The sequence below is a fragment of the Canis aureus genome, chromosome 21 (genome assembly GCF_053574225.1).
Source record: "Canis aureus isolate CA01 chromosome 21, VMU_Caureus_v.1.0, whole genome shotgun sequence".
In the NCBI taxonomy this organism is placed as follows: domain Eukaryota; kingdom Metazoa; phylum Chordata; class Mammalia; order Carnivora; family Canidae; genus Canis; species Canis aureus.
The window spans coordinates 44,713,007-44,729,927 of record NC_135631.1 but is presented as its reverse complement, the minus strand read 5'-3'; the positions used below and the strand labels follow the sequence as shown (position 1 = coordinate 44,729,927).

The 16,921-nt window shown below is 37.6% G+C and overlaps 1 gene segment (V, D, J or C); it reads left to right on the top strand.

Annotated features, from left to right (window-relative positions):
• Positions 1 to 16,921, top strand: part of LOC144292076 (T-cell receptor gamma chain C region C10.5-like) — a 32,076-nt gene that overhangs the window by 10,053 nt on the left and 5,102 nt on the right. Inside the window, 2 exon segments of the C gene segment in view lie at positions 6,531 to 6,857; positions 10,054 to 10,179. Of these exon segments, the coding sequence occupies positions 6,531 to 6,857; positions 10,054 to 10,179 (453 nt within the window).

Below are 16,921 nucleotides of genomic sequence, written 5' to 3'. Positions count from 1 at the left end.
AAATGCAGACTGTGATTTTGGATCTATCCCTTTCTGTATAATCATCATTCAGCAAATAAATTTTTATTATACTGGTTATTGCTTTCCTAAAGGTATAAAAATAATAATGCCTGTTAGAGGATAATTTGAAAAAAGAAAAAATAAAGTATTAAAAATTTATACTGACACTTATTCTGTTAACATTTGTTATATTTCCATCCATTCATTCTGTCAGTGTAACAACCATTTCCAGTGGATGTTGTGGAGATAAATGAAATTAAATATGGAAATAGCTACTGCATAGGTTGGTACATGGTCTTTCAGTAAAGAATTCAGTTCTACAAATTCCAATTATCACACAATGGAGTTGTTTTTCAATCAAGAATACAGGAAAATATATTAATTATGATCTCATCTACAGATCACTTTAGAACAATTGGTCAGTATTTGCAGAATATTTCTATTTCTATGACTCATTGTTACATGTTTCTAAAAATGAGTAGATGTAGTATTACCTTATATATCTTTAGCCTCAACTTAAGTCGATCTCTCACTTTTCAGTGGAAATGTCTGAATGTAAATAGGGAGAAGTTTTATAGTTGAATATATACAATTACATATATACATATACATATATATATATATATAAAGTCAAAGATTCATGTTTTTTAAAAAAGTTTTATTTTTTATTTATTTGAGAAAGAGAGAGAGAAAGAGAGAGAGTCTATGCGTAATCTGGGGGGAGGAGCAGAGGGAGAAGCAGAGTCCCTGCTGAGCAGGGATCCCAATGCACTGGGCACCATCCCTGGACTCTGGGATCATGACATGAGTCCAAGGAAGATGCTTAACCTACTGAGCCACACAGGTGCCCCTCAAATACTCACTTTTTTTTTCCTGTTATCAGAATCACTTTATTTTTTTAATAAATTTATTTTTTATTGGTGTTCAATTTACCAACATACAGAATAACACCCAGTGCTCATCCCGTCAAGTGCCCCCCTCAGTGCCTGTCACCCTTTCACCCCCACCCCCCACCCTCCTCCTCTTCCACCACCCCTAGTTCGTTTCCCAGAGTTAGGAGTCTTTATGTTCTGTCTCCTTTTCTGATATTTCCCACACATTTCTTCTCCCTTCCCTTATAATACTCACTTTTAATATTTTACACCTACAATACCAAAATTATACTACTACAAATATCACTTGAGAAATACTGCTTTTTTTGCCCTCATATTTCATTAAAAATTTTATTCACACTCTTCATAGGCATCTAAAATATACATTTTATTTTATTTTTAAGATTTTATTTATTCATGAGACACACACACAGAGAGAAAGAGAGAGAGAGAGAGAAAGAGAGAGGCAGAGACACAGGAGGGAGAAGCAGGCTCCATGAAGGGAGCCTGATGTGGAACTCGATCCCGGGTCTCCAGGATCACACCCCGGGCCGAAGGCAGGCACTAAACTGCTGAGCCACAAAGGGATCCCCTAAAATGTATATTTTAGAGTAAATTTCTAAGTCATCTTAGGATCTGAGTGTCTGTTTGGAGATACCTTTATGATGATACCACTGGATATTTTATTGAAAGAAACATTTATCCACTTCCAAAATAAAAGCATTTTTTCGTTTATACTGGCATTCTATATATGTACAATATAAGCACAAAGTATAGAGACTTCAGTTCCAAGTAATATTTACCAATCCATATTAAACTTCTTTGTTGTTTTTTACCAGCACTATGTCTAAACTAGCTTTAATGGACTGTATTTCAGGTTGATATATTGTCTAAGTCTATTGCTTGTCTAACTAGAGTATTAGAAAAGCCTCTTTTAAAATGAGAATTTGCTCAAAATGAAATATAAGGTAACCTCTGTTTTATGATACATAATATTGACAATGAAAGCTTTACCTTATGCTCTGGCATTTCAGCATATTTGAATTTTGAATGTTTTGTGTCTATATAGCAGAGTGGGATTTGCAAATATCTTCTGCCATTTTCCATGTCACCTTCAAGGTAGACCTATTAAGATCAGGGGCAGGAAAAGAAACAAGTTCTAATGGACAACATATTTCTCATCCATTTATACCGCCTATTTCCAAAATCTATTTGAGAAGACCTAAAATAAAATGGGAAAGTACAGATAGGTCAGGAAATACAAATAAGTAGAAGACCAAAAAATCACTAAGGAAAGTGGAAGAAAAAAGGCCTGTGATTGTCCAGCAAGAAACATAGGGTAAAATTCTATGTTCAAAGGAAAAATGTAGTGGAGTACATACCTTTTATTAACTTATTTAGTGACACACATCAAATTTTCAAATATGTTACATTTTTCTCATCATAAAATGAGAAAAAGACTTCAATGCATGAGTCCTTTAAGAGGAACATGAAGTGAAACAGTGGGCATTGCCTTCCACATCCAATTTGTAAAGTGGATGAAAAGGTCTTTAAACAAATGCATTTCATGCTGCCACTGCATCATTATCATAGGCACCAGGACATATAATGTCATTCATAGATAGTGACCTTCAACCAATCTTGTCAGGCAGATGGCAATCTAGAGATCTAACATGACAATAGGAGCCCTAGAAGACCAGGCAACGAGACATTGATCTTTTCATTCCACCACGAAGGACCACTGTAGGAGTTTGAAGTCAAGCTATGGACATGAGCTAGAAGGAAGTCAGTTTGAGGTAGAAATTTCTGATGAGAGCTTGGAATGCTCATAGATTGTGCTCTTGATAGGAAAAAATGCTATTTGCATTGGACAACAGAGGTGAAAGCAGTTCCATGAACTGACCCCATATTACTAGGCTTTGCTATATTTATATTCCACTTCATTTCCTTAACACTAGAAAGGCATTGGATAAAATAAGACAAGTGACTTACTAATAACTGGTGTGCGTAGGGCACATTTTCAGTGATGATGGTTCAGAGAATTCTAGATATAGTAGAGCAACGTGGGGTGCAAATGAAGGAACGAATCTTGATGTCTGATTGACATAGGTCCAATTGCTATCCCTAAATACTGCAGTCTCATCAGTAAAAGAAGATTCGGTCCCAGGAGATTAAAATGTTGTTGGAGGACACAATCATCACAATTAAATTTCTAATACTAATGTTAATGTTAATTTAATCTCTCATTTTCATAACACATTTAGATGTAGAAATCTTAGGAGATATTTTAATATCAATCCCTCCAGTAAAGGTCAGCATAGACAGCAGTGTGCAAATATGTAATAGGATCTGACTTCGTGTCCATGTAGACTTGCTTAAAGTGGTCATGCACAACATATGTAGTTGTCTTGAAAGTGTTTGTCCCAAGAATGAAGTTGCTCATGATATAAATTGTGTGATTTGACTCATTTCCTTTTCTAATGGTGAAAGGGGGTTTTCAGAGAGCCTGGGTTTTGGAGTCAGGCTACCTGGAGCTCTGACTCCACCACTTGCTGCTGATGTGAACTTGGGTGATTATTCTCTGGCCTCAGTTTCATAATACACGATGAGATAACAGGATGTATGAGCAGGGTTATGAAAATTCAGTGAGAGGTTGTGAGTAAGGTACTTGGCATGTTATCTTAAGCACAATAAGTGCCGCATAGATCTTGCCCCATTTAAAACCTAAAGGGAGAATCGTATCCAGATTGGAGAGTGGTTAGTAGCCAATCACATTGACAAAGCCGAAATTCTCCAGGGGATTTAGCTCTACTTCTCATCATTCCAGTGAAAAGTTACCTGACTCTCCATTAATATACAAAACACTTAAATTTAGAGGTATTTCTGTAATGGACTTTTCCCATACTTGGCAAAAATAAAATTAAAATGTGTGGGGGGGGGCGTTGTATTTTGTTGTTGTATGTACTTAAATCTTAATATTTTATCTTACATGATATCATGTCTAACACTAACAAGCTTGGCCTTCATACTGGTATTTAGTAGATAAACAATTAAAATTTTAAATTTTATTCAGAAAAATTAGGAAATATTTGTTTTGGCAGCAGATATACTAAAATTGGAACGATAATGAGAAGATAGCATGGACGCTTAAATAAATAAATAAAATCATAAAAAAAGGAAAATACATAGGAATATAGTTAGTGATACTTAGTACTTTTAAATATACATAGAAATGTCATTAATTTGTAATTCATAATCACATATGAGATACTTGTAATTATTTATTTAATAAAAGAAAGAAGAGAGGAATAAAATAGAGGAATTTTGAATCAATATTGATATGCAATATTAATTTAATGAATACAATATCAATAGGTATTAATGCCATACGTAATTAAAATGTGATTGCATTTGGTTAATTTATATAGAATTCCTGCTGCCTTGTGTTCATCATATATATACCATTAAGGCAATTTACCTGAAAAAATTTTGATTATGAATATATATATGTATTAGAAAGATTTATTTTTAAAACTGGTGTCTATTTTATACATCAATGAAATTATTGTGGCCATAGAAAACACTTTTAATAAGTTTAATAAAGAATGTTGAGTGGCACTTGGGTAAATATCTAGTTATGATCTTTAACTAAGGTTAAATATCTAGTTATGATCTCAGGGTTGTGGGATTGAGACCTGACCATGGTGTTGGGCTCTAAGACTGAGTGTGGAGTCTGCTTCAGATTCTCTCTCCCTCTCACTCTGCCCCTCAATCCAGCACACACTCTTTCTCTTTAAAAGAAATAAATAAAATCTTTTTTAAAAGAATGCTAAAAGAAAAACCATGTAAAATAATTACATAAAATATAGGTACTAACCATTTATAATCAAGAATATATTTAATGCTTAGTTAACTATCACGTTGAGAAAATTATGGAAGATTCAAGATACCTTCTATCCTGAAAAGAATGAAACTTTAGGAATCTAGCAAGAAAAGGTGACAGGAGCTCAGCATAATGTCTTAATTTTCCAAATTCATCATTTGTTTTTCGTTTTTTAAAAGATTTTATGTATTTATTTATGAGAGACACACAGAGAGAGGCAGAGTGAGAAGCAGGCTCCCCACCTGGCGCTCGGTGGGGGACTCGATCCCAGACCCCAGGATCTCTACCTGAGCCGAAGGCAGAATTTCAACCACTGAGCCACTCAGGCGCCCCTCCAAGTTCATCATTTGATTTTCAAGTTCTTTACTATGATGAATCAGAAATTTCCTATGAAAAACCAACTTTTTAGCTAGATTCTTTAATGTATTGACTAGAGGCAAAAATTATGTGACTACCATGTACTTTGAGAAATAAATTTTGCTTTATATAATATGGTTTTTAAATTGAAAACAAAGTATATGGTTGGGGAACTATACAGTGTCTTATTTTGATCAGTAAAATACTATTTGTATGACAGGCAAGATGTACACAATTAAAACAAGCACATTATGACCTGATAAGTAATTATAGCATAAGTAAAAAAGTCATCATTGTTTGCTTACCAATTTAGTATAAAAATCAGGAGCATTGGAGACAGGCAAAATTTCTGAAGAATTTTTTACCCTTTCTTCTCAAAGGAGGAATTCAGTTCTTTTCTTAGGATGTTACCCATGAAATTATTATTCTAACTCCATACTAGTTGAAAGAAAGAAATCAGTAAAGCACTTGTGTTTCAGTGGGAACCCAAATTGGAATGGGTCCTACTATTTATGATATGATTCATTAGTATAACCAGGAATATTCCAGACTTCAAGAGACATGCCCTTGAAAACCACGATGTTTCACTATATAATTTGACATTATGTCTGCAAGAAACTCTGACCATAACTGGTAACATTACGCCATTCTATATAAATTTATTCAGCAGGTGAAATGTAAGAAAATTGAAGGATACCATAGCAAGTTTAGCAGGCTTGTAGGGCAGATTCAACTTTGAGGAGGGATGCTAAGACTCATAATATGGTGTCATCTTAATTATGCTTCAACTTCAAATAAAATTCCAACATAAAATGTACTTTTAATTAACATTTCCTAAAGCAAGACAAAACTCTGACCAGTGTATTTCTTGATTAGGGTACTGTAGGAACATTTCTGAACATTTAAATTTTTTAAATAGGAGTTTTGGAAATATTGCCATTTGTTTCTAAATTTAAGGCATTGTAAGTAATTTGGAGGTGCAACATTACACATTGCCTTCTACAAAGTCCTGCAGTGGTTTAATTGTGATAATGAGATGTTCTATAAAATCAGAAATCAAGGAGAAGAATTCCAGTATCACAAGTGGACATGAGATCCATATTTGTAATTAAAGATAAACTTGATAGATTCCCATTCAAACAAGTGACTGTGTATTGTGTCAAAATATTCCACTTTTTGATCCAGGACCCTTCACTTAATAGCTATGACTTTGTTTGGGCAAGTTACATAACTCTACAACCTTTTTTCACATGGAAACTGGAAATAAGCACCTCAAAACCCACTGTGGATGAAAGGCCATGATACCTACTAATCCTATTGCAACTTTTCCTTTAATTTACTATGTGCTGATTTCCCACCCATAAAATGTTTCTGTTTCTTTATTTAACTTTTATTTGTTATTCCATTGTCTCCAACAGATAAAAGTCCTGAAGACATTTCCCCCAAGCCCACAATTTTTCTTCCTTCAATTGCTGAAATAAAAGTCCATAAGGCTGGAACATATCTTTGTCATCTTGAGGAAAATATTCCTGATGTTTTTAAGATAGATTGGAAAGAAAAGAACGTCAAAACAATTCTGCAATCCCAGCAGGGAAACACCGTGAAGACTGAGGACACATACATGAAATTCAGCTGGGTGATCGTGACTGAGGAATCATTGGATAAAGAACACCAATGCATCGTCAAAGATGAGAGGAATAAAGAAAGGGTTAATCAAGAGATTGATTTTCCTTCAATAAACAAAGGTATGTGCATATAAACGTGAACACAAGCTCCCAGAACCCTGGTTTCAAAGAGAAAACCATACCTTTTCTGTTAAGTATTAATGAAAATATGAAAATAAGCAATTAGAAATTTTTTTTCTAATGTTGTTGCCTTTCATGGTAGCATGAATGTCCTGCTATTTCTCCCATAGACTGCAAATAGTATGGGTTTGGGGGGCACCTGAGAGACTCAGTAAACTGAGCATCTGACTCTTCATTCAGCTCAAGTCATGACTCAGGGTACTGAGAATGATCACAGTATTGGGCTCTGCACTCAACATGGAGTCTGCTTGAGTATCTCTTCCTGTGCCCCTTCCCTGGTGCTCTATCTCTCTCGATCTCTCTTTCTCTCAAAATAAATATGTAATTCGTTTTTATAAAAAACAGTATGGGCTTTGAGATATACAGAGAAAAAGAAAATGACAAATTCACTTAGCCTTTCAAGCCTCAGTTTAACATCCAAAATATTAATAATACTGATTATTTTTGCAGTCATTTAATGGATTAAATGAAACAATACCTGTGAAAGCACCTAGCTACCTGGTGCACAAGAAATGCTCAGAGTGGGGGATCCCTGGGTGGCGCAGCGGTTTAGCGCCTGCCTTTGGCCCAGGGTGCGATCCTGGAGACCCGGGATCGAATCCCACATCGGGCTCCCGGTGCATGGAGCCTGCTTCTCCCTCTGCCTGTGTCTCTGCCTCTCTCTCTCTCTGTGACTATCATAAAAAAAAATGCTCAGAGTGTACTGTTAAGGATTTTACTTGATCAGGAAATAAGAACAATTATTGCTCTATTCAAAGTATCACCCATCAACAATGAGTTGTTGGAGAGAAAATGCTCATTTGCTGGAGCCAGATCACAGCTAACCAGGAATAATAATTTGACTACTGAAATTTTAGTATGATCCTGGGTTTTTTAGATTTGTATTTTATTTTTTTTTAATTTTTATTTATTTATGATAGGTCTAGGTCTCCAGGATCGCGCCCTGGGCCAAAGGCAGGCGCCAAACCGCTGCGCCACCCAGGGATCCCTAGATTTGTATTTTATATACAAGAATAAAGGTGAAGTTTAGTAAGTAAAGACTGAGTGATGCTAAGGTCTAAAAACATTCATCCTTTCTACATGATGAATGTATTCCTACCATTGGTAAAAGTGCTCAGCAAACATTTATTTCAATTCTAGTATGTGCCAGACTGGAAAGGATGCAGGATGAACTATGGTCTCAAGGAGGATCACTACAGTCAAGTGAATATACTTTTCCAAATCAATCAGGGTCACTTGTGATTCAAGCATGGTGTCCCAAAGAAGCCTCACTGGGGGAGACACTGGTCATATGTAGACAGTGTGGGCAGATGGCTGAATGTGCCCGGCCTTGCTATGATCTACTAACTCACTTGACTCAGAAGTCAAGTCTTGGCTTTGACATCACAGACCAAGGCCCCAGAGAGACCATAAGAAGGAATCACTTTGGATTTACTTGTGATTAACATCATTCTTTTTTTTTAATTCTTTTTTTAATTTTTTTTTATTTTTTATTGGTGTTCAATTTACCAACATACATACAGAATAACCCCCAGTGCCCGTCACCCATTCACTCCCACCCCCCGCCCTCCTCCCCTTCTACTACCCCTAGTTCGTTTCCCAGAGTTAGCAGTCTTTACGTTCTATCTCCCTTTCTGATATTTCCCACACATTTCTTCTCCCTTCCCTTATATTCCCTTTCACTATTATTTATATTCCCCAAATGAATGAGAACATACACCGTTTGTCCTTCTCTGATTGACTTACTTCACTCAGCATAATACCCTCCAGTTCCATCCACGTTGAAGCAAATGGTGGGTATTTGTCATTTCTAATAGCTGAGTAATATTCCATTGTATACATAAACCACATCTTCTTTATCCACTCATCTTTCGATGGACACCGAGGCTCCTTCCACAGTTTAGCTATTGTGGCCATTGCTGCTATAAACATCGGGGTGCAGGTGTCCCAGCGTTTCATTGCATCTGAATCTTTGGGGTAAATCCCCAACAGTGCAATTGCTGGGTCATAGGGCAGGTCTATTTTTAACTCTTTGAGAAACCTCCACACAGTTTTCCAGAGTGGCTGCACCAGTTCACATTCCCACCAACAGTGTAAGAGGGTTCCCTTTTCTCCGCATCCTCTCCAACATTTGTGGTTTCCTGCCTTGTTAATTTGCCCCATTCTCACTGGTGTGAGGGGGTATCTCATTGTGGTTTTGATTTGTATTTCCCTGATGGCAAGTGATGCAGAGCATTTTCTCATGTGCATGTTGGCCATGTCTATGTCTTCCTCTGTGAGATTTCTCTTCATGTCTTTTGCCCATTTCATGATTGGATTGTTTGTTTCTTTGGTGTTGAGTTTAAGAAGTTCTTTATAGATCTTGGAAACTAGCCCTTTATCTGATATGTCATTTGCAAATATCTTCTCCCATTCTGTAGGTTGTCTTTGAGTTTTGTTGACTGTATCCTTTGCTGTGCAAAAGCTTCTTATCTTGATGAAGTCCCAATAGTTCATTTTTGCTTTTGTTTCTTTTGCCTTCATGGATGTATCTTGCAAGAAGTTACTGTGGCCAAGTTCAAAAAGGGTGTTGCCTGTGTTCTTCTCTAGGATTTTGATGGAATCTTGTCTCACATTTAGATCTTTCATCCATTTTGAGTTTATCTTTGTGTATGGTGAAAGAGAGCTTACACATAAAGGAGCTAGTGATTAACATCATTCTAAGCAGAGGGGAACAAGCACATAACAAGACCTGTGAAGAGCTTTGCTATATCAAGTCTAACTTTCTGAAGTGAGTTTGTGTTCTTGGAGTGTTGAAAACACCATTCCCAAATGGCAACACTTGGCTTATGGCCCAAGTCACTAAACCAGGACTTAATACCTAACCTAAGGGCAATTTCACCTTCCCACCCCAAGAAGAGTAACCTTTAGTCAACATGGGAATTTCCTGGTCAGCCCCAGGAAGCTTCCTGATTGACCCATTCCCTTCCCCTTGGGAGAGTAACCTTGCCTAAAACAACGGATTGCTTGCTAAGAATTCCCAGGCTCTCTCAATTGTTAAAAACTTCTGTTCCCCTGTAGTCCTTTCCTAAATTGATTGGTTAATAGAGCCATTAGATCTTTAAATTTACTTTGTTGAATTTTTGATCTTTAACAGATTTGTTGGCAAGGATGGAATCCAATGTGGACCCCACGGGGCATTCAGAGGCAAAGCAAAACACAGAGGTGGTAACTTTGAACCCTTCCAGTTCAAGATCTTTCAGGCCTGTCCCCAGCACTGTGGGTGAGTTCTTCCTGCTCTCAGCTCCAGTCACTTTGTGTTCTGCCTCCTAATCTAATTGGTTTTGCTTGGCAGGGCACGGCCGCTTAGGCTGCCAGAGTATTATGCCCGTGTTAAGTTAAACTACCATGTCTTTTCTGAGCCCCATTGAGCTGGATATTTGCACAGAGTCCAACTGAACAGGCTGAAGGGTCTGCCCAGAGCCAACCAACTAACCTTTCAGACTAAGTGCCCAAGATAGAAACCTCAGCAAGTTTCCAGGAGAATTGGTGGTGCACGCAGAGTCTTCTTGTATCAGAACTCAGAAACATCTCTTACAGCTCATACACTAACATGCACCTAATTGATTGTCACTATTCCTGTAGATAAAGGCTACAGCTAACAGAGAAAGGTAGAAAAAACACAAAAATTGGCGTGCAAGAGTCAAGCATTTAGAGGCCGCTAGAGCACTTGCTACCTCAGGAACACACCACTGATAGTACAGGTTGTCAGGAAATGGGATGGATCAGTACTAGATCACTCATCAACCTCAAGAAAACTTCTGTGCAAGGAGCTACACTGCAAAATATGCACAATCCCCAATTCCAGGACACAACCCTTTTAGGTGTTAGTTTTCTGATCAAGAATCCAAGTGTCTTAGTTGATGGAATCCTTAAAGAGTCAAGCGCACTACTTCTGTTATACTTGTTTATTTTTCATCTAAGAATTATAGTCCCAGATTAAAGATACCTAGCAAAATGCAAACTCTTAAAAACTTCTTTGGTGTCCTGAGGAATTAACTTGGTAACAATCAGGTTGGAGACCCAAAACTACCAGACAGGAAAGTGGGCTACCACTCATTTGCATCCAGGTATGGCTGGAGTGTGGATTAACTCCATTTGAGGCTAGTGTCCTACCAAACTGCTGTGAGCCGTCAGGGCAACAATAACCTAGAAATATATGTCCATAATGGGGAACTTGTGAATTAGATAAGATCATTAAGATGTACACTTAAAAGCAAGGTTTCCCTAATTAAACAGAATCCTGTAAAATGTTGACAATTCCAATGTCCTTTCATTGAAAGACTCACTGCAAAAGGCTAATGAAAGATTAACGATGGACAAACAGTATATGGTCTCATTCATTTAGGAAATATGAAAAATAGTGAAAGGGAACAAAGGGGAAAGGAGAAAAAATGTGTGGGAAATATGAGAAAGGGAGACAGAACACGAGAGACTCCTAACTCTGGGAAACGAACAAGAGGTGATGGAAGGGGAGGTGGCAGGGGGTGGGGGTGATTGGGGGACGAGCACTGAGGGGGGCACTTGACGGGATGAGCACTGGGTGTTATGCTATATGTTGGCAAATTGAACACCAATAAAAATAAATAAATAAATATAAATAAATAAATAAATAAATAAATAAATAAATAAATAGAAAGAAAGATTAACGTTGGAGGAAGTACCTAAAACAGAAGACTATAAAACTGATCTAACTTCTGCTCCCCTCTTGGCTCCTTTGAGCGCTCATTATAGTCTGAATTGATTTTCCACTCTGAACAGACTACACAGCCATAAACAGAAGACTGCCAATTTCATGGCTTTACAGACACCTCCATATCTACCTTCATAGGAGGGCCCCCAAATGAGCCCCGTCCATAGGGGCAAATTGCTATGTACTTTATTCTCTTAAACAGCCACGTGGAATTCTGGTAAATACTGGGTTCTGTGCAAAGGATCCTAGAAAAGCTGGTATAGGAGAGGGAAGAGTGGAAATCTTAACAACATTATTAGTGGAATCTCTATCTAAAGTCCTTGTCCACAGGGATAGTAAAATTTCTCATTATCCCATCCTTTCTAAATCTAGACCCATTGCTAGTGATCTTTTCTCTCCCAGATGTTATTCCTGCCTTCCTGCCTGTGTCATCCTGCCTAATTGCTCTTAACTTTCTGCCTGCCTGCGACTTGGCGGATTGTTGGCTCCTTCCTTTGGCTCTCACTGTGAGAGACTCTGAGTATTTGGAGGGTAGTATCCTTTGCACCCTCTTGGGGACCTGGGTAATACACAAGGGGTTACTCTATATGTCAGAAATTCTTAAAACTAAAACTATGCCCCCAGAGAGAAGGAAACAAATTGAAGCTCATGCACTTGGTTAGATGGATCAATCCATGATGTCATTCCATGTAAATACAAGTCTGAGAATTTGAGAGCAACTGGCTTGACCAATCTTACCAGAAGTAGAAAGGCAGCTCTTGAGGCAACTCAAAGTTCTCCCGTTGTTTTATCTATCTCCCAACTTTTCCTATTTATGGAAAAGGGCTTATAAATGGCTGGCTTTAGGAAAGCAAAGTGCTTCTTGGAGGAACATGCATTTTCTGTCTGTCATTAAAGTCACACATCTTATCATGTCTTTAAAACATAAACCCAGCGCACAAAAGCTTGATACTGAAGGAAATAAACAAACCAGGCCTTTTTTTTTTTTGCCCTTTTTAAAATATAAACTGCTAAAGGCTCTTGTGCCTTTGTGCCTACACTCTAGTCTATTCTCCTTGATAATCCTGAGACAAATACAAATCTTAAAATTGTTTGCATAAATATTAGTGGTCCTCAGTCCTTGCACCAGTCTGTGTGTCCATAAATATATATTGTCGATGTGAGATATTTTTCTCCCTGGATGTTTTGCCAAAAATAATTTGTAAAGAGCTCCTTGGTTTGAATATAAGCACTTATAAGGATCAGGCATTCTACAGCTCTCAGGAAGATAGAAACTAAGTTGAATGTGTTTCAACTTTACATGATCTGGACACATATTCTCTGGTGGGTTTAAGCATAATAGGTATGTTGGTATTGCCTTCTCAGCACCTAAATCAGAAATTTCATGTGCCTGGTTTACTAAAGATCAAGTAAGTAGATGTGATCTCCATTACAAAATGTTACAGGAAAAAACTTGGGAGAATGATGGACTTTGATGTTTCATAAGATAATAAGATATTTTTACGCTTTTTATTTAATTCCAATTAATTAACACAGCACATTATATTAGTTTCATGTGTACGATATGGTGATTCAACACTTTGATACATCACCTGAGCCCATCAGGACAAGTGCACCCTTTAATCTCCATCACCTATTTCACCCTTCTCACCCCTTGTCTATGATGTTTTTGTGGATAATCTCAGATAACGAGATATAAAAAATACACAATTTTAGCTAAAGTTTTAAATAATCTCCCAAATTTTTTGAGGAACTTAAAAAAATTGTGTTTTCCGTGTTAAGATACATTCATTATATTCATTCAATATCGAGATCATTTCCAAGCAAGATAAAATACTAATATATTAGTGACTAAACACAGGTTTATCTTCTTTTGTTTCCTTGTTGCATAGAAACAGAAGATAAGTTCGCACCTACTCATAGTCAAGCTTGGTGCTTTACTGAAAGATTGTTTTATGAAGAAGCACACATTTCTAGAAATTATGAAATATATTAATAAATTTTCCAATCTAAAGAATGCTAATTAACAAACTGTTTACAACTGCTTATTGACTAGCTTTCTTTAAATATGAAAGTTTCTAGTGGTTAAGAATCCTAGTATATGTAATGCAGACTACTAAAATAATAAGAGAAACAACCTGGAAAGCAAAGAAACTAAGATGTGTATTTTTTCAAAAGAAAATGTATGAGGAATGGAAATATATTTTTTGGGGGGAGAGGTAAGGGGATTTTTGTCCTAAAGGGAGGTGGGTCGTCTGAAGACAGTAAACTCAGGACAGAATCTGCGTGTAAAGGAGAAAATTGCAGAGGTCTGTACAAAGGAGATGTTTGGGGAGGAATGCCATGTGTGGTCAGAACTGAGTAAGATTGGAATGAAGAATTTTTAAACCAAAGTAAGCTGGTACAGCATTGGAGTTTGATTTTCTCCCCACCAAAAGGATAAATGGTTTTTTGGACTTTTTATGTTTCTTTATTCTCTTTGGAGTTTTGGTCTGCTTAAGTCTCTTCGACTTAGAGCATTTCACTGGATTGGTTAAACTGTTTGGCTTATTTGGTATGTCAGATTATGTGGAATGCATTGTCAAAAAATACTTCACACCAAGTTTTCTAGATATTGTATTTGTAAAATTGTGGTACGTGCAGATAATATCCATTCTGGTTCTACAAGAAAACTCCCCCCCATTGTTAGTAGTTGGTTATCCTGATGACCTTGTAACATGGCACCATTCTGCTTCTGAATCAGAGAAATGAAGGCGGGTAAACATGGCAGTGTTTTAAACAAAGAGTCAAGTCTGAGGGAAAACCAGCGCAGCCACTTTGGTTTTTCCAGACTCCGTGACAAAACTAATGTCTCTTAGTTTTTTTTTTTTTTAATCATTCCTTTGCCCTCCTTTGGATATTTTAAATGACTCAAAATATAAGGGGAAATCAGTGCGAAAACTTCTATAATAGTACAAAAACAGTTTACCATCAATGTTTAGTGTGTCAAGTCCATAATTCTGTAAAAAATATTTTTGCCTCCAGAGACTATATGGCTCATCATTCTGGACCCTTTGGACACCTGTAGCTGGAATTCATTCCACCGCCACTTAGTGTGCATTGTCACTGTGCCCTTGTCACAAAAATGGGATTCCCCCTTGAGGCCCACTTTCTGTGACCTCCAGTGACCAAGGCTCCTCCTTCACTGGGCAAATCAAAGGGGCCTTTAGGAAAATCTTGACAATCTCTTGGAATTGTCTCAGTGTACAACCTTCTGTTGATCCTTTGTGCTGCCTGCTAGTCTGACCAGCTGGTATAAGTCTCCAATATCTGTAGCTCAAGACTGTCATCAACAGGTTATGGAAATGTTCTTAGATTACAGTTAAAAGGATCCTACAGGTCACAGTTTACTGCCTGCTGATTAGGGGTTTTAGCCAAACATCAGAGGAAGATAACCCTCAACTATCCCAGTAGAAGAGGGATGTTACCAAGTGGTCCTGCTGTAAAACTAAAGGTTGAACCTTGTACACATCACACATCTACAAATGTCTCCACCTGACACCAGGTCCTACCCAGACACAGGAGATTCTGAAACAACTGAGTGAAGTACAAATAGCAGACACCCAAATAGACTGCTTTCACCTCAACAGGCTTTCAGGACTTCATACTTTAATTAAATATGAAATTCTTTCTCCTTCTTTTCTTTCCTTACTCTGGAAATGGCCTGTATCTCCCATGTCATTGTCATAGGTGTAACCTCTGGAATTTAGAGCAAGCAGGCTAATTTTATTTCAGGCTAGCAGAAAATCTAACACTGGTGTAAAATTTTCTCAAGGTAAATAAGACATCTCATTGGTTGATTCTTCTAAATTTACATCCCAAGAAATAGGGACTACCAAGAAGCCACCAGGATTAACACCTTTGGCAGGAATCCATGTGGCTTAAATGAAAGATTCCTTCAGCAGTCTTTCTTACTTATGTAATTTTAACTGCTTTGATTATTGGGGGCAATGGCATCAAAATGTACCTACAAAATGGGGAATTTTTTTATATGTATGTATATTTTTCAATTGGAGTTCGATTTGCCAACATATAACACTCAGTGCTCATCCCATCAAGTGCCCCCCTCAGTGCCCATCACTCAACTTGGGGAATTATCCTGTTTATAGGCATCATAAAAATCTTCCTGGTGCATTTTGTTCTCTCAAAAGTTTTAGGGGATCCCTGGGTGGCGCAGCGGTTTGGCGCCTGCCTTTGGCCCAGGGCGCGATCCTGGAGACCCGGGATCTAATCCCACGTCGGGCTCCCGGTGCATGGAGGCTGCTTCTCCCTCTGCCTGTGTCTCTGCCTCTCTCTCTCTCTCTCTCTCTCTCTCTCTCTCTCTCTGTGACTATCATAAATAAATAAAAATTTAAAAAAAAGATTATTTAAAAAAAAAGTTTTACATACAAGTTCTAAGTCAGTAACTTCTAAGCAAATGATTTTTTTAGACTGGGGTATTACAAAAGAATGAAAAGTATGACCAGCTCTAAAAACTATAATGTTAAACTGATAATCCTTGAGTATCACAAGGCTTATGCAAAAGGTCAAGACCTGTGTATACCACCCAGAGGAACAACAGGAACTGTTGAAAACTTCAGAGCAGTTTTTTTTTAATAATAAATTTATTTTTATTGGTGTTCAATTTGCCAACATACAGAATAACACTCAGTGCTCATCCTTTCAAGTGCCTCCCTCAGTGCCCATCACCCATTCACCCCCACCCCCGCCCTCCTCCCCTTCCACCAGCCCTAGTTCGTTTCCCAGAGTTAGGAGTCTTTATGTTCTGTCTCCCCTTTCAGAGCAGTTTCTGACAGTAGTGTTAATGCCTTCAATTTTTTTAATAATAAATTTATTTTTTATTGGTGTTCAATTTGCCAACATACAGACAGAACATGAACAGGGTGGGGGTGACTGGGTGACGGGCACTGAGGGGGACACTTGATGGGATGAGCACTGGATATTATTCTGAATGCCTTCAATTTTGATCCCTTCTCTTGGTTAAGCTGAGAATGTGATCAAAAGGCAGGGTTGTTGTAAAGGAAACCACAGGCTCACAATATACTCATTTAGCTTAAGGCCACAAGTCAGTAAACCAACTCTTCATAGCTACCCAACTGCAGTTTCAACAGCCAGAACTGGAACCTTTAGCCAGTGGACATGGGAATTTTCTGGTCAGCACTAGGATGTTTACTGATTGGCCCCTTCTACTCCCCTTATGAGACTGACCCTGCCTCAAACAATGGATTTTTTG